Genomic DNA, 27,307 nt, shown 5'->3' with positions numbered 1-27,307 from the left:
TCAATTTCAGGCTGTGCAAAGCAGCCATTATCGCATGTGCTTGTTTTATATTCTTAATTATCTCGGCAAGCTTCTTAAGTACTTGTTGCCTTTCAAAGTCAAACTTGGCAAAGACACCGAAAAATAAAACTGAACATCTTCAATTAATCAGTAACAATGTTTATGTCACACGTCTACATAGACAGGCAGGCAGCAGGGAAACATTAACAGTAGACTGGTTTTCTTTTTCACTGCTCGTCTTCCCATGCATTAAAATGTATAGCTATCAAAAATTTAAATACGTATAGCTGCCGAGTCAATGGTCCCACTGAAAGAAAAACTTTTCAACTTACAAGAACGGAAAGATTCAATCGGTTAGATATCATAATACAGCACATTAGATCCACAAATTTAAGTAACTTTAAATATTAAAGCTTTCGTCTACCCAGTTTTACACTGACTGATACTCATCTAAACAAGCAAATGTACTCTGCCCTGCCTTAATGTTTTAAGTATCCGTCCTTGAACCATCAGCAGCAAAGAGGAGAGAGGTATCCAAAGTGTTCCCCATAGAACACTAATCTTAGGAGAAAATCTGAAAGGGAAGTTTCTACTATCAAAAATATGTTTAGGAGATACTCTGTATTTTATTCCTTTATTTGAGAATTACGATTTACATAACAGTTTATGGGAAAATATGGTTAGGAGATTGGGGGAAGGGTGAGTCATGGTATCTTCCATATATGATAAAATCAAGAACACTTAGGGAGAGCTGGGTGAATAATCCAAATACACTGTACGCAGCATGGACGACACTGCTCTTAAGAAGCACTGAGTGACTGCAGTGCAGGTCAGTGTTAGAATGCTCAAAATATCTGTCTAGGATCAGTAAGAGAACTATTTATTATTGGGAACAGGAGAACTTAAAAAAAATTAAAAGTCCACTCTTCGAATGCACATATTAAAAATATCTATTCAAAATAAGAAAGGTAAGAAAGAAACTGGGGAAAATGAAACTATATCCAAGAGGTCTATACCCTAATATATTGTTCTGAATATGAAGCAATGATCTATCCTATCCTAAGAATGTTTAGCCTGATGAGCTCTACTGAGAAATTTCGGGAATTCTTGAATTCTCAAAAAGCATATGACCAGTGTCTATGAAGACACAGACAACATGAAAACACCCCACATCCTTCATTGATTCTCGAAGCACATGTATATCCAACCGAAGACACTGTGTATCTGGTCTACCAGAAACAGCAGCGGAGAACCTGCATCTTCCAAAGCTTGAAGCAAGCACAGAGGCACGTTCCCGAGTGTTGGGTTCTCTTACCTTTGCAGAGTCATATTCAAGGAGCCTGTACAAGCCTTAATCTTGTTCTGTGCTTCGAGATGAGTCATTCCCTGGGCACTGATTCCATCAATGCTGAGAACCACATCGCCTATTCTGACGTGTGCCTGTGATGCCTTGCCACCATCTTTCAGCTGTAATAAAGAAATCTCATTAGAAACCTCACTGTTTAAAATACAAGAACACTAATACAGACACGATATACTTCCTAATACAGAAAAGTGCACTGATGTAGTACTAGAGCACCGTGAAATTATTTTGCTTGATAAAAGAGGTTAAAATTGAAGTGATTTTCGTGCTTTTTTTCCTTAAATTCTTTATTATGAAACAAACGATATTAGAAAATGGTCTCTGATAACTTCATTTATTTACTAAACTGTAGTAGTGTGTGATAACAAAAAAACAGAAAGAGAAGTATCCATGAAAATTTCTCATTTTAGCAAAAGAAAAATAGAACCTAAAACATAGTATATTACTTTTTTTAAAAAAAAACTTAAAACTCTTTAAACTGTTGTCTTTCTGTCTGCACAAAGCATGAAAGGAGGCTCTTGGCACCCTTCCTCTCTGGAGTCCAGCTTACATCCGCATTGGGGATTAACTTCTTTTAGATCACAGGCCCAAGTATCTTTCATACTGGGTGTGCTTCCTGTTCAAGGCATCTAACAGGAAGGGAAGGAAATGCTGATTTGAGACTGCCAGACGTTTTTGTGTATCAGAGTCCTCAACTCCCAGTGTTTCTTTGGTTGTAAACGTCTGAATGTTTACATCATTTAGTTTGACCTCCTTCAAGCTGCAAATATATGTGTTGCGCTGCCTCAGGAAAGCACATACCAAAGTACAGTATGTAGAAAAACAATGCAGATTTCATAAATATTTAGAAATTATGAAACAAATGCAAACAAAAGTAGCCATTTTAACCCAATGGCAAGCTTAGTATCCAATTAGTGAAAGCAGATCATTACGTTCTCGTGGGTGGCTGGGAGATAGATGAGACCAAGCCAAAACCACGAAGCAACCAGGAAGGTGTTACCAAGACTCTACTGGGACAGTGAGATTTTTCAATAAACAGGGATGATGACTGTTTAGCAGTATCAATATAATCAATTAATATACCCTAACTGTACACTTAGCATCCTCTTACATAGAAGTCTTAAAACAGAAACTGAATCTAAATACGCTAATCGGAAACAATTTGAATATTGTCTTTCTAGCACTTATATAAAAGCAAGGATGCAGAAAGAATATAATTACACCAAAGACAGGATCAAAAACTGAACGTTGTACTCTGACTCCTTATGCCCCTGCTAAATGCTAAGATCCTACCTACTCTCAAAATGTTTACAACGGACTTCTCAGCATTTTCTCTCTCACAGCTGTCTTTATCTTGTCCTTACTTCCAGGTCAGGGAGCACAGAAATCTCACACAGCTTCATGAATTCTGCTCCTTTCCTGAGTACCACATGTAAGAAATAACTAATTGTCAGTCCTAGATTACTCCTTGTCTGACCACACACAGATCACCTTTCGCCTCTATCTTACCTGTCTACTTGCCTACAGTGCAAATTTTCACCTCAGTCTTCCTGGGCTTTCCTTTGCCCTAGCGGCATTTCCAAAACAGTGGTCGCCGAAGTTTAAATATGGTTTGAGTGTGCTCCCAAAGACTTAGTTGCTGTGGTTTGATCTCCATTGTAAGGTACTGAAGAAATTTAACCAGACTGTGACGTTCGAAGTTTAGCCCATGGTGATTAGTATCCAATGTGGTAATTAGGAGAGAGCTCCCAAGATGAAATCCTGATGGCTCTTATAAAAAGAACAGATACACCCCTGCCTTCCCAAGTAACATCCTCTCTGTACTCATGGGACTCTGTCAAAAAAAAAGATGCCATCACCAGGTATGGTCCATCAACTCTGACCTCAGAATGGCATCCCAAAAGAAAATTGTTTTTTCTATATATAACTTACACACTTTACTGCACTATTGGCAAGAAGGGAGGAGGAGGAGGAGGAGGAAGGAGGAGGAAGAGAGGAGGAGGAGGAGGGAGGAGGAGGAGGAGGAGAGGAGGAGGAGGAGGAGGAGGAGGAGGAGGAGGAGGAGGAGGAGGAGGAGGAGGAAAAAAAAAAGGACTGTCAAGTTCTGCAGGGTAACTAAGGTCTCTGGCAATAGCCTGCAATGTTTGGGGTCTTTGGGACCTCAAGGGCCAACAACTCAAAAAAGTACCCCCTTCTGGGACTAGGTCTTTATTTGCTAGCCTCTGTTGTTCTAGTCCCTACTGGAACAATTAGGCCTCAGTTTAGGGCAAGTCCATAATAAAAAATCTTTAGAGTTATTTATCCCTCCCAGTTTCCATCTTCTCCTGCCTTCCCCTCTCCAACCCTAATTTATCTGTCCTTGTTCTACACTTTCAATTAAGCCTTTATACTAGTGCCATCTATTCCCCCTTCCCTTAAAATAACCTCCCGTACGGCCCCTTAGTAATTTTCTGATGCTCATGAGTACTCCAAATGAAAATCACATATCTAAAGAGTCAAAGCTAACACCCCATAAATGAAAGAAAACACACAGTATTTGCTTATATTGGCCTGGTTTGTGTCAATCAGGATTTCTCCAGCTCCACCCATTTAATAAATAACTTTATTAAAATTTAATAAAATAACTTTATTTTATTAATAGCTGAGTATCAAGTGTAAATATACCATATTTTTATTTTCTATTTATCAGTTGATGAATAGCTAGGCTGTGTGACAGTAAGACCCTCTGTAATACCACTCATGTCATAGAACATGGAGAAATAATGCTGGAACTGATCTAAATGCTCCATTCCTATTGGTCAGCTTCCATAATGCTATAACTCTAACCTAACAACTCTAATAAAAGGTACCCATTTCTGGGACTAGATCTTAATTTGTTGGCCTCTATTGTCTGGAAGGGACACTGTTGCTCCATTATACCAAGTAGAAAAGGAGTCATCCATCTTCCCCAGCTGTGAACCTTGTAAGTTATAACAATGACCACCCTGGCAAGACAGACCTACTAGTGCAACAGTGTAACTTTCTAATTTACCTAAGAATTTACTCAATAAATAATAAATTAAATTAAGAACTTAAGTAAAATTAGTAACTACGAGTTGCTAAAATCTGTAGTTTCCTTAAAAATACATGGTTCCAATAGGGTTTCTTACTAGAACTTTTTAATTAAAAAGAAAAAGCCTCATTGCATCTAAGTCTGAAATGAAAGCATCTGAGCCAGGCAAACTACCAAGGCAGCTGTCTCCAGCAATGCTCGTGAGAAAACCATCCTACCCACTCCTGAGGGTGACCACATCCCGCATCCCGTCACATCTGTGCACAGACACACAGCAGCCTACCTCCTAAGTCTCCTTTAAAGTGACCGTCTAGTCCAGCAGCTAAACTGTGCAAAGCTTGGTCACAATAGTGACTGTCTTAGAATCCGCTAATGAAATTTACCTTTCTAAATTATAAAAAATGCTCAATAAAAAGTGGAAACCTTTTTGTTTTATTTCATTGGAAATTAGCTAGCAGTTCAAAAAGTCAAAGAAATACCATACAGACACAATTTACTAAAATGTGTGAACCCAAATTCATCATAAGAAATCAGCCTTTAAAGATATATAACATTTTGATTTTATTAAACACAGCACTTGCTGTTAGTTTTTCTTTAAAAAAAAAAACTTTTGAAAGTGTCTTATAACGAAGATGTAGAGCGACAAGTAGGAGACATATACCTCCTTAATGAGAGGCTACAAAGTCATAGCTTTCTGCTTTCTGCATATTTTCAACAAATATGGAATGCTTAGAAACACATGACCCTAGCACCACCAGTACGGCAGGAATGCCACAGACATAGTCAGGGTAAAAAAGGAACAATAAATATGATTGCTCCAGAAAGGAACGCTAACAGAAGTTTCCCATGTCAAAAACCATGAGAACCAAACCATGGGAAAATAAAAGCTATTGTTTTTTGTTGTTTTTTTTTTTTTTTTTTTTCTTTAAACAGCAATCGACTACTTGGTTGGGGGAAGGGGCTTAGGGTTAGGGGACTCAGAACGCTAAAAAGCTTCATTTATCTGATGAATAGGATTTTCTTGAGGCAAAGAACTGGAAAAGATAGTCTTAAATCTAATTAATGAGTAATGTTTAATTTGTTTTAAAATGTATTTTCCAGTATCTACTGTATCTATTATAAAATTTAAAATTTAAATTCAAAAACGTGAGTCTATGGTGGAAATGTTGTAAGAACCTATCCCCAATGTATTTCTCAGGGCACTGTAACATAGCTTGTTCCATCCACTCTCAGAAACACGTAAGAATGTAAAAGGCCACACCTACAACAGAGATCTTGTTTTCTTGCCAGTGGTGAGTGTTTGCCACCACCATTAATCACAAATAAAATGCAAGAGAGGTTCTATTAGCAGCTAGAACAGCAATTCTGAACCTGTGGGTCATAAATCCTTTGGGGATCAAATAACCCTTTCACCAGGGTCAGCTAAGATCACTGAAAAACACAAATGTATTACGATTCATAGAACAGTAGCAAAATTACAGTGATGAAGTAGTAACAAAAAAAGGTTTATGATTGGGGGTCACCACAACATGAGGAACTGTATTAAGGGGAACAGCATTAGAAAGGTTGAGAATCACTGAACTAGAGGCTCATAAGCCAATCAACCAAACAAATAAACAAAAAAGCAAAAGCAAAAGGAATAAAATGATCATAAAGTAGTATTCTTTTTAACAAAATTTCAGCTAAGTCTTTTCTCAAATCCCAACTTGCTTGCTGTCACTGTGATCCTTATTAATCTATCTTACAATATTATAGTAGAGTGTGTAATGTTCTGTCTTATGGTATATTGTCTGTACAGGAACCTGTCCTCAAACGATGCTAAGGATCATTTTAAAATGGCTGTCGCTGCTTTGGAAATGGCTGTGGTGTAGCTGTGGTTTGCACACTAGAAGCACTGATGGATGCACAGTCCTCAGAAGGGATTACTGTGAGTATTCAGCTTCCACAAGCATAGGTTTTTAATAAAAGAGCAAGACTGGGCACAACCCTTCTCTCTGGCTTCCCGTCTTGCCACATGACTTGTGCCTACACACTGTCACCAGATGATGCTAATCCATCACATATCTACCCGAGCACGAAGGCCTTCACCCGTGTGTAACCTGACCCTGAACTTCCATTCTCTAAAACTGAAAGTCTGCGAACGCTGTTTGTTAAATGCCTACCTTCCCCTTCCTTTACTGAAATAGCTATTCTATCAAACGCTAAAAAATATAGGCATGTAGGTGGTTTGCTTCATTTTATAGCTAATTTATATATCCATGCCCAAAGATTTGATGTTTTAAGACTATGAACTGATCAAATACTTACCTCTTTAAAGTGCCCCAAATCAAGTATCTTGTCACAGCAATAGAAAGTAGACAAACAGATGTCGAATTAAAAAATCCCTTTAAATTTTGAGCTTGCTTTGTATTTAAAGCCTTTTTCTTTGACATAAAATGATTTGGCTTTTGTAGGTTGGGAGAGTGGAGCAGCAAAGCTGGCAATCACTGACATCCTCTCTGAATAAAAGGACTAGACTCTGACTCATGCAAGCACTTTAACTGTGGGTTCTATTTTTTAGTTTGTGAGTCAAACTGTAAGCAATTCTACCCAAAGTTAGGGGGAAATTACCTTATATGGCATGGTACAGAGAATAATACCTCAAAGTGTGTGTCACTGGGAATGACAAAAGCAAACAGAGGTGAGACGTGTTTACATCTCCATCCTTAAAGTCAGTCAGCCACCTCATTCAAACACAGGACCTGTGCTCATACCAGCTTCCTAGACGATCCTCCTCCTGCTCCAAGTCCAAATAAAACACAACATCTTCTCCGTGCTTCACTACTGAGATGCTGTAATTAATATTTGCATTTTACAGTTAATCTGTCTGTTTGTGCCTAAAGATTCCATGAATTTTGCACTTAGCATATAAATACCAGTCTACCAGAAATGTGAAGGTTTGGTTGTTTGTAAAAAGGACACATCCACTAGCATTTCAAAACCAAGTAAACTTGTCACAAGTAGAAAAATCAGTGTTCCTATCTGGAATACTTAGTGGAATAGCTTTTTAAACAAAGTCACGATTAATTATAAAAATTTTTTAAAATAGTGAGTTCTAGTTTGCCATGGAACAGATTAACAAGGATAGGCATGTGTCGCTAATCTCCCCTCCTCTTCCTCCGCCAGGTTCTAGTCAAGCCAAGACACGTCATCTATGCACGTAAGCATGCATATATCTTCCATCTAGCAAAGCTTCCTCCAGACTCCGAAAGGCATCTATGGCCAAAAACCAAGGAACTTATGATTTAGCAAAACCTTAGCACAGAGCTTTTCAAAACATGGCTCCTAACCACCACCACCATCTCCACAGGGAGGAGAAAACCTTCCATCGCCCACAAGCAAACCATTTTCAGATGTCCCAAGATAAAAACTCGTAGACATAAAGAAAACTTCAGAATTGCCAAAGGAAAATGGATATGTGCTTTTAATGAGTGTGTGTGTGTATGTGTGTGTGTGTGTGTGTGTGTGTGTGTGTGAAGATTTGCATACAAATAGGAAATAAGCATAGCTTTAAAATACCTAATTTTTTGAAACTCTAATCTTCATACCATAAATCAACATTTAATAGTTATTCCAATAAAGTACTACCCTGCACCCCAATAAAAATATAAAAAGACATGGCCCTTTGTCTTGTCTGCAGTTTATGCACTCTCACTTTTCACAGGTATAGTCTTCTCCCCACAAAGCAAAGCTCCTCAGACTGCTTGAGATCAAAGTCCTCCATCCTACCCAGTCTACCACACAGCAATTATTCTAAAAATCTAACACATTTCTGTAAAAGAAAGTAAAGTACTCATTCCAGTCACACACACACACACACACACACACACACACACACACACACACACACACACACTCTAATCCTGCCCAACTACTATACAAGCTCTATAACCAGTTACTCTCCATTCTCGTATTTCAAGTCTGTCCACACTATTGCAGGTCACCATGCTGGAAGCATGCTCCTTCTAAGAAATCATTGTATTACATATTTCTTTTTGGTCTATCACTCATGGGTTAAACAGAAAATGACATAGGCATGATAAAATACTACAGTATAAATCAAAGGCATTTTGTTCCTATTGAATACAGAGTGGAAAAACAGTGTGCTTTTGTCAAGGTAAACTTCATACATTTCAATTTTTGCTCGATGACACTAAAACGAATTCCAGAATATTTGTGGCCAATTCCGCAAGCTGTATGCACTTGTATGCTAACCAACATCTGCCCAACATTTCAGTACAAGGAAACCTGAAGGCAGTTCCAGCTCCGCCATTAGCAATTCCTGTGCTCTGAGCAAGCCACTGCATCTGTGTCTCATACTGCTGAGACGGGCCGAATGGTGGGATAAAATTACTCTAGAGCCTCTTCCAACTCCAAGGTAATAGCTACTTTACACACCTCACAATCTTCCATCCATCTAACTGCCATCACCATTAGTAGCCATTTTCACTGTCATAAATTTTTATTATAGCCCACACACTTTATATATATGATTCCTATCTCTTTGCTATGAAACATTAGACTTAGAAAATTCTTGCGATTGGCATGAAATTGTTAAAGCCTGTTGTACAACCAAAATCAAGGTTTTATGAAATTGTTCAAAGCAGCAACAAAATTGATATTACAATTGAGTAAGAATCAAGATAAGCTGGGCGGGATAGTGCATGCCTTAATCCTAGCACTGGAGAGGCAGAGACAATCAGACCTCTGAGATTGAGACCAGCAGGAGCTCCATGACGAGCTCTAGGACAGCCAAGGGCTGTGTAGAGGGCTATGTATTTGTCTCAAAAAGCATACAAAAACCAATCAAGATAAATTTCAATACCCAGGATTCAAAGTTACCAAAGATCTGGGTTCCTTATATTAATTAAAGCAGAATATAGATAAAATGAGTAAATAAGTGAACCACTCCAACAAGTGAGAACAGAATAGAAATCTACAGTTACGAAACAGAGATATTTTTTAAGTAGTGCACATACGCTTGGGTGTGAAGCATACAAATTATTCTCTCTTCACACAAACACATATGCTTCTCCAAAGGAAAACCTACAGCAACATTAGAAACCCAAACAAATGGTATTTCAGAGCCCATTCAGACAGGCACATCTAGAGTTGACACTTGTTCAGACCTCAAAACAAGTATAATTTAAATAATAATTTAGGTAATAATAGGTAATAACTTAATCTAAAGGATGGAAACACTTTTCAGTTGTAGCATCTGAGCCCTCTGACATTTAATACTTCATCATGTGTGCATTCATTCACTATCTATGCTCCTAGTATATGAGAACTAGGAGGTAGGAAAGAAGGAGCTACTGGACTAGTAGGAGAAGCAAGCATTTATTGTTCACTATGTGTTAGGCTGTCCCAGACTTGATGATGCAACAATAATACAGTTTACTCAAACCTCAGGCCAGGGAAAGAGAAGAGAAGAAAAAGTGAATAACCATAAAGTGTATAATAACACGACAGGATGAATCATATAAAAGAGAAACAGAACAGAGAAAGGGTTCAGAAAGCTATTCTAAGAGGGGGCCTTTGGGGGGTAGGAAGATGTTTCAATTGGCAAAGGAGCTGATGCAGGAGCATGACAAGCTGAGTTCAGATCCCCACCCCCTAAGATGAGAAGCCAGGCGTGGTGCCAGGCAGCAGGTGGGGGCCACACAGTGAATCCCTGAAGCTTATCAACCTGGCAGTCTACAGATCAGTGAGCCCCTGGTTCAGTGAGACTGGGACAATCTCAAAAGGTCAGGGTTGCTCACAAGGCACTGTTTCAGCAAACGGTTGACGTGAGTTAACATTACTCACAGCAGTACACAAAGTATCTCTGTGTACCTGTGTAGATCTGCACAAACGGAGGAGGAAGTCACACACAGTGACAGTTTTTTGGAGGTTGAAAGTAAAAGTAATGGATATAAAATATTTATGTACCTACCCTCTGACAAAAAAAAAAAAAAATCACTTCATCCCAGGCACTAGATTAAGCAATTTTTTTCATTTCTATACCTTCTATAAAATTGACAAGGATCAGACAGAAAGAGGTCTTAAAGGACTCATTTCTATAGGTTTTCTTTTTTAATCTTTATTTATGTATGCGGGTACCCTGTTGCACTCTTCAGACACACCAGAAGAGGGCATCAGATCCCATTACATGTTGTAAATCACCATGTGGTTGCTGGGAATTGAACTCAGGACTCTTAACTGCTGAGCCATCTCTGCTCAATGGCTTGTTCTTAGAATGTTAACTTACTCTTCTAGTTCATGGGTTAACAGATAATCTTTCTTTAAGAAACATAAAAAAAAAAAAAGCTAACCATTAAGAATGTATTTTTAAGAAAATCTAACTTATTATTCTTGACTAGTCATTTTTGATTAAGTCCATTCCTAGATTTCCAAGAAAGGTAGAAAGAAGCCAGAATATCAACTATCATTTGAGTTTGGAAACTTTGATTCCAGGAACAAACGACTCTATTCTATGATTTCTCTAGCTATATACTACACAATATTACAGGACCAAAACAAGACTAACATACCGGCACACAAATCTTATTACTCAGAAATATTCAGATGGGAAATAGATTCCTCAAAATGCTTCTAAGTCAAGAAAACATGTTATGAACTAAAAATGGTTCTAATCCAAAACCTCTGTAATAATAACAAATGTTCCCTGACTGTTCGCTCGAAAGTTAGGGCGAGTTTCAGACTGGGGGAAGGGTACCCACCCTTAGGCATGTTCCACTCCCCAGATTTCAGAGAGAGGGAGTGATATTTTCTTTTTCACATAAGCATTATGTTTCTTGTGTTTTGTTTTAACTGGAAGAATCATAGAAGAAAAGTACTGGGTATCTTATCTTCCATCAAAACCATCTTGCAAATCAAAATCATCTCCTTGAGTGGATGTAAAAACAAAAGACCTGGCACTAAGCCCATAGCTAACTCAAATCAACTTTTGGTATATTCCTTTTTTCATTCAGATATCTAAAACTATATTGTGACGGTTAATTTTTATTGACAACTTGACTAAACTCATATAGCACTAGCATGTCTAGATGTATCTGTGAGAGCTCCTCTACACAAGCCAGGGGAGGAGTTGTCTGGAATGAAAGGGGAAACCAGTGCGTACAGGAGTACTCATTTCCTGGCCGCTTGCTCTGGCTCCATGACCTTCTGCCTCACCACAGGCCCAGAACGACAAAGCACAGGAGGACTATGTACGGAAACCTCTGAAGCGGTAGGCCAAAATAAATCCGATTTTTGAATATCAAGTACCTGGTTTGCGGAACAAAAACACTGACTAACACATATATCTAGGTATGTAATCACTGTAATCTTTTATTTTCCAAATCCTCACATTCGAAAGTCCACAATGAGCAATGTCAGCAACACCAACTCCAACTATTGAAGCTGACTCAACACTCAAGTTTCTAAGAACTTCATCCCCAGTCAACTTGTTTAATTTAGAAGGAACGCATACCAACTTGAAGACATGAAATAAAATTTGGTATAGAAAAGAACGTGTGCTTTATTCTGGAACGAAAAAAAAAAAACCAAAAGCTCTTTACATCTTCAAGATAACAAAAAATAGAATGATAAATGTAAACACAGCACTTGGCTGCAAGTGTCAAGCAACTGTAGTCCCCTATGACATCAGGCCAGTCAAATCTGCTGCAGGGATGGAAGAAAGGCTATCCCTAACTGAGAAGCCATTGGCAACTGAGAGCTACTGGAGGAGGAGTCATTTTCTTTGGAGGTGTGGCTGCTGATGGGACCCACGAAATTGTGCATAGAAGAAGCAAAACCTGGAATTGCTGTTGGGGGGTTTTTAAAAAAAAAAAAAACAAAAAAAAAAAAAAAAAAATAAGGTAGGAGATTTGAGGAGTGTTCTGGGAAGAGTTGGAAGGAGTAGGGAATGGATATAATCAAAATACATTGCATAAAGACATGACATTTTCAAAGAATGAATTAAGATATAAAAACTGCTTTTAGGAATACAATAATGGGGCTGGAGAGGTGGCTCAGTGGTTAAGAGCACTGACTGCTCTTCCAGAGGTCATGAGTTCAAATCCCAGCAACCACATGGTGGCTCACAACCATCTGTAAAGAGATCCGATGCCCTCTTCTGGTGTGTCTGAAGACAGTGACAGTGTATTCATCATATATAAAATGAATAAATAAAACCTTTTAAAAAAAAAAGGAATACAATAATGGACTAAAGTCACTATATCGGACAAAGTAATCATTTTCACACACTTGATTAAACTGTGATACTATGAAAGAGGTATTTTGTCTTCATCCATACTTTCTGTCATATAGCTTTTAAAATCCAAACTTTGAACTTCTAAGTTGGTAGGAATGACTTTTGTCAGTTTCTGAGATGACTGATAGTTCAGAGACCCTAGACACACCAGGATGAGGAGTGGTCACTGGAAGGACCAAATCGTGAATAAAGAGCTAAAAAATTCAGCCCAATACTTAAGAGGCAAGGAAAACCGGAGCAGGAGAGGGAGACATATGAGTTGGTCAACCATAGGCAAAGACATTACCAATCATTCCTATATGATGAGGTTTCCATAAAAATGTTACAAAGAACTTCCAGATAGCTGAAGAAGGTAGTGTCTGGAAAGTGGCACACCCAGAGACAGCATGGATACTGTCTCTCTCGTACGCCTTGCTCCAATCTGTACAATGCACAAAAGAAAGTTTTCGGAAACCAGGATTATCAATCACATGGGCCTATTTTCTTCAATGGACGGAAATCAAAGATGGCTGGTCACCTGGAATGCCAGCCTGAAAGCGGTCCAATAAACTGGCGATCCTTTTTTATGCTATTAGAAGCCAGCCTCCGCCTGAACCCCTCAGCATCCTGAGCATTATTTAGGCTATAATCTTGAGCTTTGTCTCTCAGTGAAGTGAACCCATCCCTATGAAAGAGGCACCATGCACTTGCATACTCCACCAACAGAATCTTCCCTTATGCTTAGCACAGATCCTCGCTCTAGGCCCTAGCCCTAAGCTCTGCTTATGAGCCAATCGAATCCATTCTTATTGTACAGATCACAGGGGCTACCTTGCTAGGGAGCTCCTAGGGAGCTATGCCTAAAGCTCTGTTATGATAATTGTTATGTGGAAACTCCTTCACAAAGTTTTACTATGCTTAATTGTGTAAGAAGAGTAAACCACAAGGTTAGACTCTGGAAGTTTCTGACCCACTACCTGAAAAGATGGTACTGACTCAACGTTAATTCTTCATCTCACACGGATCATCAGTCCACTGGCTGTAAGGCTCGCAAGGTACACTATATGCAATCCCCTCCATCTGTCCGTCCATCCACACCTTTTGTAATAAATAGCCCTTATAACAAATGAAGTCAGTCCACCAAATCAATCAAACCCAAAGAGGGATATGGGAACTTCAATATACAATCTGAATAGATAACAACGTACTGCTTACACCTGGAGCTCGACTAGGGCCAGTCCTGTGGAATTAAGTCCTCGGCATATGGCTGTCTACATGCATATAGTGTCAGAACTGAAGACTTGGAGCACCCTCTGAAAACGCACTGCTTGGTATATGAAGAAACAGCTCTAAACAGCTGTGAAATGTGTTAGACTGAGTGGTGCAGGTCCATGAAAACACTTGGATTGTGTGAGTGGGTTCTTCCCTCCATATATTTAAAATCCTGCAGAGACTTTTGTAATGTATACATACACTAAAGAGACTCACTGCAAAGAGTTTAGAAAGTCGAAGGGGGAAACAGAGTCTATGAGTACAGTAACAAACAAATTCCCAACTATCATGAAGAATTACTCCTTTAAAATCTCCAATGTGTTTCCTTCCCTATGTGTGAAGTTCTTTGTAGGGCAAATTCCCAAAGGGAAAACCGGTGCACTTGTAATTTTAATGTATCAGTGACAAACTATCTTCCAGTAATGTATCGGAGTATCTCTTCCTCTCTATCTTGGCAATACGCTATCACACTGATAGTTTAGCTCCCAAAATAGATGAAAAATAGTATTTTAGTGTTTATATGCTTTTTCTATAGGGTAAAACTATGAATATTTCCTTTTGTAGGAAAAATTTTAATAAAAAATCTTTATAATTGCTAAAACACCATAAAAAGTACTCATTATACATGCCTCAATAAATAAAAATAGACTTTTCTTCTGGATAAGTTACTGTGCCTTTTGGAAAAAGTAGCCCCTTTTAGAGTCTCCGAAACCTTGTAAAACTTTTTGAAAAGCTGTGAACTTTATTAGCATCTGAATTCTTTCAATAATTTTTCTTGCCAAATGGATATGGGCACATCTTGTTAACATTTTATTTAATAGAGCTTACAAATGGGGGGATCTATATTCAATATCTAGGAAATTTATGTAAATTATGGATATATACACACATATTTTAAAACACTAGAGAACTGAAGGTTGAGCAAAGACTTGGAAGAAAAACAAAACAAAAAAAGCAGCTCAGGAGGAAAAGGCTGGGGAGGTGGCTCACAGGATGAAGTACTCACTATGCAATTTTGAGGAGCAGTGTCCAGATCCCTGCACTGTCCAGGCTGGGTCTGGCAGCAGAGGCCTGTAAGTGCAGTGGGAGATAGAGGCAGAGCCAGGTCCTGAGCCCATCATTTAGAGATCATGTCTCAAAAGATAAGGTAGAGATCCATCAATGAAAAAACTTGGTGCCCACCTCTGCCTGTCCTTCAGATACATGCACAGGCAAGCGTATTCACACACATGCAGACATTGCACACACAAAGACAGAAAAGGTATCTATAACGATTATGAAAAATGAAACTATATTAACTTTTATTTGCTCTTAGCTTTTAAATTTACTTCTACTAATTTTTCATATATGATTGATGCAAATTGTGTTTTTTAAAAATTACCATTCCATGTACTGGAGAGATGACTGGGAATTCCTGTAGCTCTTGCAGAGGACCATTCGGTTTCCAACACCCACATGGTATCACTCGGAATTTAACCATCAGTAACTCCAGTTCCAGGGCCTCTTATGGCCTCCTATGATCTCTACACACAGGGCACACATAATGGTACAGCTACATCGATGCAGGTAAAACACTCATTTCAAATAATTAAATAAACCATGTGCTGACACAGATTGACACATATATACCTAATGAAAAATAAAATTAGATTTAAGAGGAAAAATACCAGAAGTTTGCTTATGGAAATCGATAACAGCTTGGGAGTGACTGTGATGTGGTGAAAGGAAAGTTATTTAAAATCCCAAGGAATGCTGGGCATGTTGCCCCTCACCTATAGCCCCAGCAACGATGAAGGGTGAGGCAGAATAACGAGTATGAGGTCAAGTGTGGGAGAGACACTGCCTCACAAAATCAAAGATGGCACTACCAAGATGGCCTGATGGAGAATTCCAGAATTCAGTGATGAATATAGAAATGTGGCATGTCCATACATATTCAGTCACCCAATTAGATAAGATGGATGAAGCAAAGAAGGACAGGCCAACAGGAACCGGATGTAGATCTCTCCTGAAAGACACAGCCAGAATACAGCAAATACATATGTGAATGCCAGCAGCAAACCACTGAACTGAGAACGGGACCCCCGTTGAAGGAATCAGAGAAAGAACTGGAAGAGCTTGAAGGGGCTTGAGATCCCATATGAACAACAATGCCAAGCAACCAGAGCTTCCAGGGACTAAGCCACTACCCAAAGACTATACATGGACTGGACCCTGACTCCAACCTCATAGGTAGCAATGAATAGCCTAGTAAGAGCACCAGTGGAAGGGGAAGCCTTGGTCCTGCAAGACTAAACCCCAGTGAACGTGATTGTTGTGGGAGGGCCAAATGGGGGGAGGATGGGAGGGGAATACCCATATAGAAGGGGAGAGGGAGGGATTAGGGGATGTTGGTCCAGGAAGGGGAATAACAATTGAAATGTAAATAAGAAATACTCAAGTTAATAAAGATAAAAAAAAAAAAAAGAAAGAAAGAAATGACATGTGCAAAGGGCAACTTTGTTCCCTGGGTCTTTCATAAGAAGTAATAAAAAAAAACAAAAGAATCAAAAACCTCCTAAGATGGCATGGTTAAATCATCCAATCCATGTTGTTTACACACATCAGCACATCCCATTATATCCCATAAGTATACTTAATCATCATCTACCAAATCAAAGCAATTAATTAAAAAGAAACATTTTAAAGGAGGTTAAATATATCTCTCACACTATGTGATAGTCTTCTGATCCTGATATTTAAAGATGGTAAAAATGGGAATTCATCTCACCGATGTTTTCAATAAAGAACAGCTGATACTCCCTAGTCATAAGGATTATAAACCTTGGTTGTTATTAAGAAATATTCCAGGCCATGAAAGAACAGCAGCATAACATGCCAGTGGTATATTCAACAAGTTAACTGGCACTGAAGATACATTCCTAAGAGAGTATTTAATATCTAATTTGTTCTTGGTCCAAAAGAAGAAGAGGAAAGTGTTCCAGGATTTAAGTAGGAACAAGAAATAGGAAACAGTTCTGTCACGGGATGATGTTAATGCTCTATCAGCGAAGGATAATCAATGTCAAAGTTAAGAAGTGCCTCCGGGGAGTGATTTAATCACACCACAGTGAACACCTCAAGAAGCTGGAAGCATCTACTCTCTCGTCTCAAGCACTGTCATGGTTTGGATGTAAAATGACCCTTAACTGTTCATGTGTTTGAAACTTGGTTCCCGGCTGGTGGCACTACTTTGGAAGGTTATGAAACAGTAGGAGGTGGACCTAGCAGAAGGAGGAGGTGGACCTCAGACAGTTATACCAAATGTCTAAATGCAATTCCTCCTCTGCTTGCTGTCTACCATGAAGAACAGCTCCCCCGACTCTCTCACTCCACCAAGATATTTTCTGTGTGGGGGAGTCAAGCAGCCATGAACCAAACCTTTTAAAATCATGAGTCAAAACAAAGGTTTCCACCTTTAGGTTGTTCATGTCAGGTGTTTGGCTCCAGTAAGTAAAAACAATAACCAACACCAGCACAAATACAAGATCGCCAACGAAACCGAGGCCCCAGCAGTCAGTCAATTCCTTGCTTTATCTGAACGAAGGGACGACCACTCCAATGCTTCCAAAATGCAAACGTGAACACATCCCTAATCAAAGTTGAGAATCTTTGTTATTGAACACAAGCAAAATTATACACTGGTACATAAAATTTCCCAGTCATTGTAGATATACTGATTTATGACAAAGATTTAAATAAAGGTTTGCCACTGGCTATTGCCAATAAAAATATTTTTGAATGACAATCACGTACGGTATAAAGTTCACATTCACATAGTAACATTAAAAGAACTGGGTGTAAGGCTTATTAAGAATCCATCCCTAGTGTGCCTAGAGGGATCCATGGCCCCAGATACATATGTAGCAGGCAATGGCCTTGCCTGACAGCCACAGCAAGGGAGGCCCTTGATCCTAGGGAGGCTTCAAGCCCCAGCGTAGGGAGATGCTGGAGGGGTGGGGCAGGTGAGTGTGAGTGGGGGGAGCACTCTCATACAGGCAAAAGAGAGGGGGGAGGGCAGATGTGAGATGGGGGGCTGGTGGAGGGGTAACCAGGAAGTGGAATATCATATAAGATGTAAATGGATGGAATCATTCATAAAAAGAAAAAGGAAAAAGAAAATAATCCATTCCTACCTTCTTCAAATCAATTTATCGAATTATTTCTTAGGGCAACATTATTATCAATAAGAGCAATGGCCTATTATAATTTTATATCAGGAACTATCACTTCTTGGATATTCTATCAATTTTTCACATCTAGATGATATGATTAGCAAAGATGTGACTGTGTGTTTCTGCTGCTATTTCTCACCTGTATACCTGTTACAAAGCCTTAGCAGTGAGCGGTATCTCTCCTTATCTTTGCTGCCTTGGTCCTTTCCCAGGAGGTCCTGAAAATATTGGACTCAAGGGACTACACAGAGATTTGTTTTACAAAAGAACTTGGTGCAAAAAAATACGATCAGAATGCTATTTTACATTGGAGTATATAAAGAAATATATTCATAAACAGAATTTATCACATTTTAGGCACTGTTGATAAAACTGTACAGGTCATTTTTCAAATGTTTACCAATTTTAACTAAAATTGCAGATAATACTCAACAGTGAAAGAATGATACTTTGCATCCCATTTTTCTTATTTACACAGGAAGACATAAATGTATGTATGTATGTATGTATGCATGCATACATTAGGCAAAGGTAAGCACTTTTAACGCTCTATGCTAACAATGATCACTAATAAATCTGTTGATGCACAAACAGATGCTTTTATATACTGATGTTATGTACCACACAACACAGGGAAGTTTCAGGCCTTACCTTTATAGAAGACAGTGACACACATTATAGCACAGAAATGACAAGTAAAACATTAGCTAAATCATTCTTACTTTATACATTCAAATTGTGTAAATTATTCAACTCTAATTTTTAGATTATGTTTCTATGTGTGTGTTAAAAGAGATGTTACGAGACACCACTAAACATTCTAGATGTGCTGAACCTAATTAGACAGGGCTGTACTGTAAGCCAAACCATAAAGCAATAAATCCTAGAATTATTTCAATGCACGCCCTTCTTTACACTGCTATGCAACTGTCTAAGGTATGTATTACAGACTCACATGCATTCCAGTGAACTGCTTATTGTGTAACCTACAGACAGATACTGCCAGGGGCCGTAGAGTTCCCGAACCAGGAACAGAATGTCCCAGACTAATACAGGCCTGATTTAGAGTGGCTTGGATAGATACTTGTCTCATTTGACTATCTATTCCCTGAAGACCAAAGGCAGCCCACAAGTTAGAGACTGCCAAACCTTCAAGGCCTATTTTTATGTCATCAACAGAAGAAAAGACACCTTTAGTAGCATTCCAAATGGCCATTTTCTGAAACGCCTAACTCTTAATAAGGAGGACAAGGTGGTTCTTCCTGCAAAATTACTTCCCATAAAAGGAGATGAAGTATTCTGTTTATTTTACCTCCATAGGACTCTTCCTGGATGTTACTCATAGAGAAGTAATTGCCCTTAGGGCAGATCCTTCATAGCATGTGCTTTAGTAAAGAGTAAAGTATTTTAGGATGAATAAAAGCCTAATGAACAAAGAGGGTGGGGAAGAGGAATGCAGACCACATGCTCAGCCAGAAGCCCTCAAAAACATCTCCCAGCTAGCTTACACAACAGGTGGGGACATTTCAAAATACGCAGTTTTTACTTTACTAGGAACAGCTTCGAATGCATGTGTGAAGCCGTGTCCTCTTTGTGTGTTTTATTTGGAAATAAAATTTTATATCAGTAAAAAAGAAAAAGAAAAACGTACCTGTCCCATAGCTATCTGTGATACACATTTAAAGCAAAGGGTGGGGTCTAGAAATAGGACTACATTTGTAAAAAGCGTTCAAAGTATAAGTAAGCTCTATTTCCCTTAACTTAAAAACTTCTATCTGTAAGTGCTCTAGGGAAAGAGTGACTAAAAAGTTAACACCTATAAGGAGGAGGGAGAGAGAGGAGAGGAGAGGAGAGAGAAGGAGGAGAGGAGAGGAGAGAGGAGAGAGAGGAGAGAGAGAGGAGAGGAGAGGAGAGGAGAGGAGAGGAGAGAGAGAGAGAGAGAGAGAGAGAGAGAGAGAGAGAGAGAGAGAGAGAGAGAGAGAACGAGCAAGGGCGATTTCTCCAATTAAATGAAGGAAATAGGAGTTTCTGGACAAACCTGAAAATAAACCCTACAAATTGGACAAGCACCATTAATGGAAAACCAATTCCTTAGCCATCTGTAGAAAACTAGGCTGTTTCCATTCAAGAATAGTTTCAATTACTCCAAGAAAAATATTTCCTCAAATTCTAAGGAGCCACATAAAAAAACAAGGTAAAGATTGATTTCATATTGCAGAGCTACTATTCCGCAAGCTAGAATGCACTGCTGTCGTAGCAACAGGAAATACACTTGTGCAGAGGAACAGGCTGACGACACTATTCCACACGTGCACCTTCAAGGACCAGTGTGCGCCTGTATAGTCAACAGAACTCAAGAGGATTCCTACATCATTTACACTGCTTAAGCACAGTCTCCAAGAGGACAGGGAGATAGCTTACTTCAGATTCTTAAAGTCCATATAAAAAGCCAGGTTTGATGGTGCATGCCTGCAGTCTCAACCCAGGAGGGTAGCCACAGGAGGATTGCAGAGGGTCACTGACCTTCTAATCCAGAGGTGGAATTCATACTCGGAGGAAGACCCAATCTCAAAAACTAAGATAGAAAACAACAGCAGAAACACCGGACATCAACCTCTGACCTCTGAATATGTGCCCACCACAGTCAGCGCACACATACAAACATCCGCCATATGCAGATTAATGATGATGATGATTGAAAAACAGGAAGAAAGACTGACACATATATCTCTTGCCCTAAATACGAGAGCTTAGGAAGTGTTGAGTGGGCCAGAATTATCTGCAAGCATCTGAACTCCTAGTAATACCAATTTCCGGAGACTCTTCTATGTCAAGTTTTTTTTTACACTTTTTTCTGTCTGGGGAAAAAGTAGTTCATTAAGATTGCCTTACTTCTTGGCATTGAACTTGTAATTCTTAGCCTCCTAAACACTGAATTATGGTCATCCACCACCATGCCCAGCTTCCTTCACATTTCTTAAGAACCACAGATAACCCATTTTCAAGCACTTAGAGGAAAATATAAACATTTCCATTACCACGCAAAATACAAATGATTTTGTGTTATATAAAATAGATAAAGCAATTTGTGGATATTATGATGCAAAAACACAACTGAGACTCTCCCCCTCATGGGTATTTCAAAGGGAACAGAGGCGAGCTAATATCAGAAAGAATATAATGAATTCCCACATATAAGCAATGTGCTCCAAACAGAACCACTCATCTTTTGTTAAGAAAAGGCCATGCTCATAAAACCTCAAACAATACCCAGACATCAAATCACCAGATCATAAGACCCAAACTTTTAGATAAGCATGACTCACATGGTCTTTGGTGAATTATTATTTTATATTCAAATTATACTGAAAATTTGCTTTTTAACGTAATTCTCTACCCAAGTTAGGGTCTTCGACGGCTGCGAATCCACTGGTAACTCTACATAGCAGCAGTGTCTGAGAAGGTTAACAACGAACACGTTACCATAAAACCTGAAGTGATTCTTACGCAGCAAATCTTAAGGATTACATTCAGCTACAAGGAGAATCTTCTACTGTCATTTCAAAAAGAAATAATTGTATTCTCTTTCTGTAAATAGTGTAAAGAAAAGCAGTCCAAGATAGCTTCAAAATGAGGTCCCTGTGGCCAGGCGTGGTTGTCTCAAACAACAACAAGACATCACTGGTCTGAACGCATTCTTTCTCTTCAGCTGCACGGGTTCCATCTGGCTCATTACCACATGGAGCAAGAAGGGATTCCGAGCACTATGTCCACTTTTCCGGACAGAGAAGGAAATGCCACAGGGAATGGGGAGAAAGGGCACCTGACTCAGCAAAATAGGACTCCCTCCCTCATCTTCTAAGAGTACACTGCAAAGTCTCTGTAAGTTAATCCCTTAGGCCAGCACCCTGACAGCCAAAAGGAAGAAGGCACTTCTACTCATAAGGGATGAAAGGACTTAATGTGTGTCAAACTCCAAACCAAACCCAGCCCTCCAGGTTTCACACTTTCTCAGTCTCATCCATCAATACACTCTGCATACAAAGGGTCTTCCTTTATCGCCCAGCCTAGAGACTTACTCTGTAGGCTACTTAGAAAACTACCCAGCTCTCATACCTCTCCTGGGCATATACCCAAAAGATGCCCCAATATACAACAAAGACACGTGCTCCACTATGTTCATCGCAGCCTTATTTATAATAACCAGAAGCTGGAAAGAACCCAGATGCCCTTCAACAGAGGAATGGATACAGAAAATGTGGTACATCTACACAATGGAATATTACTCAGCTATCAAAAACAATGACGGTATGAAATTCATAGGCAAATGGATGGAACGTGAAAATATCATCCTGAGTGAGGTAACCCAATCACAGAAAAACACACATGGTATGCACTCATTGATAAGTGGATATTAGCCCAAATGCTTGAATTACCCTAGATGCACAGAACATGTGAAACTCAAGGAAGGATGACCAAATGCAAATGCTTCACTCCTTCTTTAAAAGGGGAACAAGAATACCATTGGCAGGGGATAGGGAGGCAAAGTTTAGAGCAGAGGCAGAGAAGGAACACCCATTCAGAGCCTGCCCCACATGTGGCCCATACATATACAGCCACCAAACTAGATAAGATGGATGAAGCAAAGAAGTGCAGGCCGACAGGAACCGGATGTAGATCTCTCCTGAGAGACACAGCCAGAATACAGCCAGAATAGGCGAATACAGAATACAGAATAGGCGAATGCCAGCAGCAAACCACTGAACTGAGAACGGGACCACCATTGAAGGATTCAGAGAAAGGACTGGAAGAGCTTGAAGGGGCTTGAGACCCCATATGAATAACAATGCCAAGCAACCAGAGCTTCCAGGGACTAAGCCACTACCCAAAGACTATACATGGACTGACCCTGGGCTCCAACCTCATAGGTAGCAATGAATAGCCTAGTAAGGGCACCAGTGGAAGGGGACGCCCTTGGTCCTGCCAAGACTGAACCCCCAGTGAATGGGATTGTTGGGGGGAGGGCGAAAGGGGAGGATGAGGAGGGGAACACCCATATAGACAAGGAGGGGAAGGAATTAGGGGGATGTTTGCTTAGAAACTGGGAACGTTAATAACAATTGAAAATGTAAATAATAAATAACCAATTTAATAAAGATGGAGAATAAAAAAAAGAAAACTACCTAGCTCATCTCAAGCTAAAAGAAAAATAGTATTTTAATACTTGACCATGTTATCAAGTACAAAAATAAATGTAAAGACTTTTAAAGAAAGAATACTAATTTTAAAATATACAGTCCTTGGCTCTACTCACTTGGAGCACAGGAAATGCAACTGATGTCCTGGCAGAAGACCACAGATGGAAAGGATTATCTGGGAGATGGACTAGGAAACACGCTGGACTTCCCTGTCCCTGAGGAAGGCCTTAGAGCCACCTATCCATCCTTGGTCCTAACTCAGAATCAATTGCCCTTTACCCACACACATCACATGATGTAATGTTTGGGAGCTAAAAAGCCCACTGGAGGTCGAGCTTTTCATGAAACACAGGTTTATAAAATAAACTACACAGAACTCACTGTGCTTCACTCAATTTCAACCACATAATTTCCTAAAATCCTATAATCTAGAGCCATGGTGTGTGAAATAAATACAATCTGGACTATGTTATCAGACAGTATGGCAAGGGAAGATACCTGTGGTCCAAATTCTAAAATGCTAACATTCATAAATGGTGAAGCCTAAGAGAAATAAACTGGAAGGCTACCAGGATACCTAAGAGAGACTGACTATGGCTATAATTCAGTAGAATCTGTATCTCAGTCTTCTGTACATGATGACTGACACAATTACCATCAGGGAACAGGTAGCGAGGCATGTATTTGCCTTCTGTCTCAGTTCTCTAAACATTAACTTCTCTTTACCCTTCTCTTCCTGTCCTCTACAACTTCAGCTGCACGGCTTAAAAACAAGGACATGCCCTGACCACGAGAACTTTAGGAACTTATATACAATATGTTCCCTTTTAAATGCAAACAATGGCAGTCCATTTATACATGACATCGTTAGCTGCACATAAAAACCCATGTAAGACATATCAAGAAATTCTACTCCCTACAAAGTTCATTATTTTCAAACAAATCAGTTAGCAGACTGAATTGCCTTTCTCACAATTTTCAGGTATTTAAAAAAAAAAAAATCACTATTGTCTTTTTGTTTTATCATCTTCAAATTTAACTTTCCCTAAAAACCAAATCCTACTCCACAGAAAAATGTTTCCAGTCATTGCTAAACTCTATTTATTAATAACAAACTTCAGGTTTTACTAGCAATCCAAAAGGAGGCTCCTGTTTCTATTTTACCTTCTGTACAGCCACACGTCACATGTGATGGAATTTGAACCTGAGAGATAGAAAACGCTGAGGTGGCTACACCAGGATCTCATATTGGTAACAAACCTCACTAGCACTGTGCTAGCAAAATCATACTTTGTACAAAATGTACCTTGTTTCTGGACGCATACAGGAAATGTTTCTAAGGTTTCAAGTTGGTCCCTCCTAAGGTACCTGATTAGATTTCAGCACAGGAGGTGAGTGGAAGGAACGGGAGACACAGCATGAATATTACAGCAGTGTTTCCCAATGTGTGCTACCAAGGTGACTTTGGGTGGTAAATGAATAAAACGTTTATCTTCACAGTTAAATACTTAAGATAAACACGCCAAGTCATCATTCTACAAACATGAGAATTCACAGTGAGCAGTTTTATTTTTAAAACAGGCTATTAATCATAACAGCAATAGACAAATGACGACTCCAAATGTATGTCAGTAATTATGAACACAGCAACAAATAGCCAATTGGTTAAATGCTAATGTCAAGTCATTTAACTTTTCTATAAGTTATTCATCAAAGAATGTGTTATTCAACATATGGCCTACTTTAATACAAAATCCCAAGAAATTACTATTAAAAAGGAACTTACAGGGAAAAAAATGAACTTAACTTTACAGAACAATACCAAAAACTATGAACCTTACCTAAATCCTAATTCAAACGTTGAAAAAAAATACATGCATGTGTACACATATATAAATCTAAAAATGCAAATACTGTGGTTCTGGAAAAATATTAACTTCTAAAACATGCTAGTAGTATGCTTTTTAAGTTCTCACTACTTTTATTTTATGTGTATGAGTCTTTTGTTTGCAGGTATGTCTGTGCCCCACATGCATGCCTGGTGCCTCAGAGGTCAGAAGAGGACATTAGATCCACTGGAGCTGGAGTTACCGATGGCAATGAGCCACCACGCTGGTGCTGGGAATTCAACACACGTCCTCACATCCTCGGGAGGAGCAGCCAGTGCTCTTAATCATTAAGCCATTTCTCCAGCTCTGATAAGGATTTTTAAATAAACATTCTTACTTTTAGAAGTAAGAATCAAATTATCATTAAATGCATAGCTAACATTATATACGTGCTGGAATTAGCTTCAAACGAAAGTACTAAATGAGAAAAAACAAGTTGGCTATGTCTGTTGAGCATCAGAAACTGTACACAGGATTCATTATACTGTTCTCCTTTTATAGATGTTGAAAAGTTTGTTAAAAGATTTTACCTTTTAGGCCCTAAAAGAGATGGCAACCCCATAGGAAGACCAACAGTACCAACTATCCTAGACTCCTGGGAGCTCCCAGAGACTGAGTCGCCACCACCCAAAGAGCATACAAGGGCTAGTCCAAGGCCCTTAACACATATGTAGCAGAGGGCGGTCCTCACCTTAGTGGGAAAGGCGCATAGACTTGATGCATTTGGGTAGGGGGATATTGGGACAGGGACAGGGACTACCCTCTCAGAGGCAGAGGAGGAGGGATTGGGGGAGGAACTCTGTGAGGGGGGACCAAAAGTGGGGATCAACTTTTGGGATGTAAATAAATGAATAAATAACCAAATAAATAAGATTTTAGCTTTTCGAGTGATCTAGGAGGGGAACTGGCTGTAGTAGATGCTGTGACACAAACTTGTCAATTCTTAAAAAAAAAAAAATAAAAGATTTTAGCTTTTCCATTGGATTGCTAATTAGTACCAAATTGTGCCAAAAATGTATCATTGTGAACATAAATTGGTTTTTAAAAAACCATTCACAAAAAAAAGAAACAAAAAACAAACAACAAAAAATGTTCACTCTGAGGTGCTGGAGCAATGGCTCAGGGGTTAAAAGCATTGACTGTTCTTCCAGAGGAACCAGGGTTCGATTCCCAACACTCACATGGCAGCTCACACCTTTCTCTAAGTCCAGCTCCAGGGGATCTGACAGCCTCACACAGACAAAGGCAGGCAAAACACCATTAAAAAAAATCCCTCACTCTGAAATTAAAAGTGAGAGGACAGTTTTTCTGATATTAATACATATTAACACTTTCTCTCTCTCTCTCTCTCACACACACACACACACACACACACACACACACACACACACACACACACACTCACCACAAGCCAGCTATTTGAAAATGACAAGTTGAGAATTCTGTTACTGCCCTGGAATGGTATTCTGTTACCTGACACACTATGTCAGAAGCAAATAAATAGCAACGCTGACTCTATGGAGTCCCAATGTGTCAAAAGGAATGAGTACACTCATGATGCAGTCAATCACTGAACGATAATCCTCCCCCTCTCCTGATGCTCCAGCTTTTACTTTCTGTCTACTACATCTGGGCAATGCTGTATGTACTATAACTACCAGAAAAATATGATGACCGTAACTGATTTTTAAAGCCAATCCAAAACTCTTCAGTATTAGACATCTATTACTCAAAGTCTTACTTTCTGTTAAGACTAAATGTTAAATGACACTCACAGACAGTTCTCTATAGACTTTCACATAAAAAGTTCTCTATAGACATCACACTGATGTATCAGTACTATACTCTGAGCAGTTTGATAGCTAATAATTGTCTTAAAATTAAGCCAAATCAACTGATAACCCTAGGCATTTTTCTTCATATTAAGGAGGTAAAATGTTGATAGCTACTCCAAAGACAAATCTTTAAAAAGTAATTTTTAAACCAATATATTGATGAACTAGATAGAACGACACTTCAAATATTGTTTGGACTATGAACATTG

General features: G+C 39.1%; 1 protein-coding gene across 1 annotated transcript in view; it reads right to left on the bottom strand.

The window, feature by feature from the left end:
• The window catches only part of Pdlim5 (PDZ and LIM domain 5), a 160,975-nt gene that overhangs the window by 113,187 nt on the left and 20,481 nt on the right, over positions 1-27,307 (bottom strand). The window contains exon 3 of the mRNA XM_032897247.1: positions 1,316-1,467. Coding sequence (XP_032753138.1) covers positions 1,316-1,467 — 152 coding nt within the window. The remainder of the gene's footprint in view (positions 1-1,315; positions 1,468-27,307) is intronic.

The sequence above is a fragment of the Rattus rattus genome, chromosome 3, assembly GCF_011064425.1.
Source record: "Rattus rattus isolate New Zealand chromosome 3, Rrattus_CSIRO_v1, whole genome shotgun sequence".
Lineage (NCBI taxonomy): Eukaryota > Metazoa > Chordata > Mammalia > Rodentia > Muridae > Rattus > Rattus rattus.
Note: the sequence above shows the minus strand (reverse complement) of the source record. Positions and strands in the feature narration are given on the sequence as shown.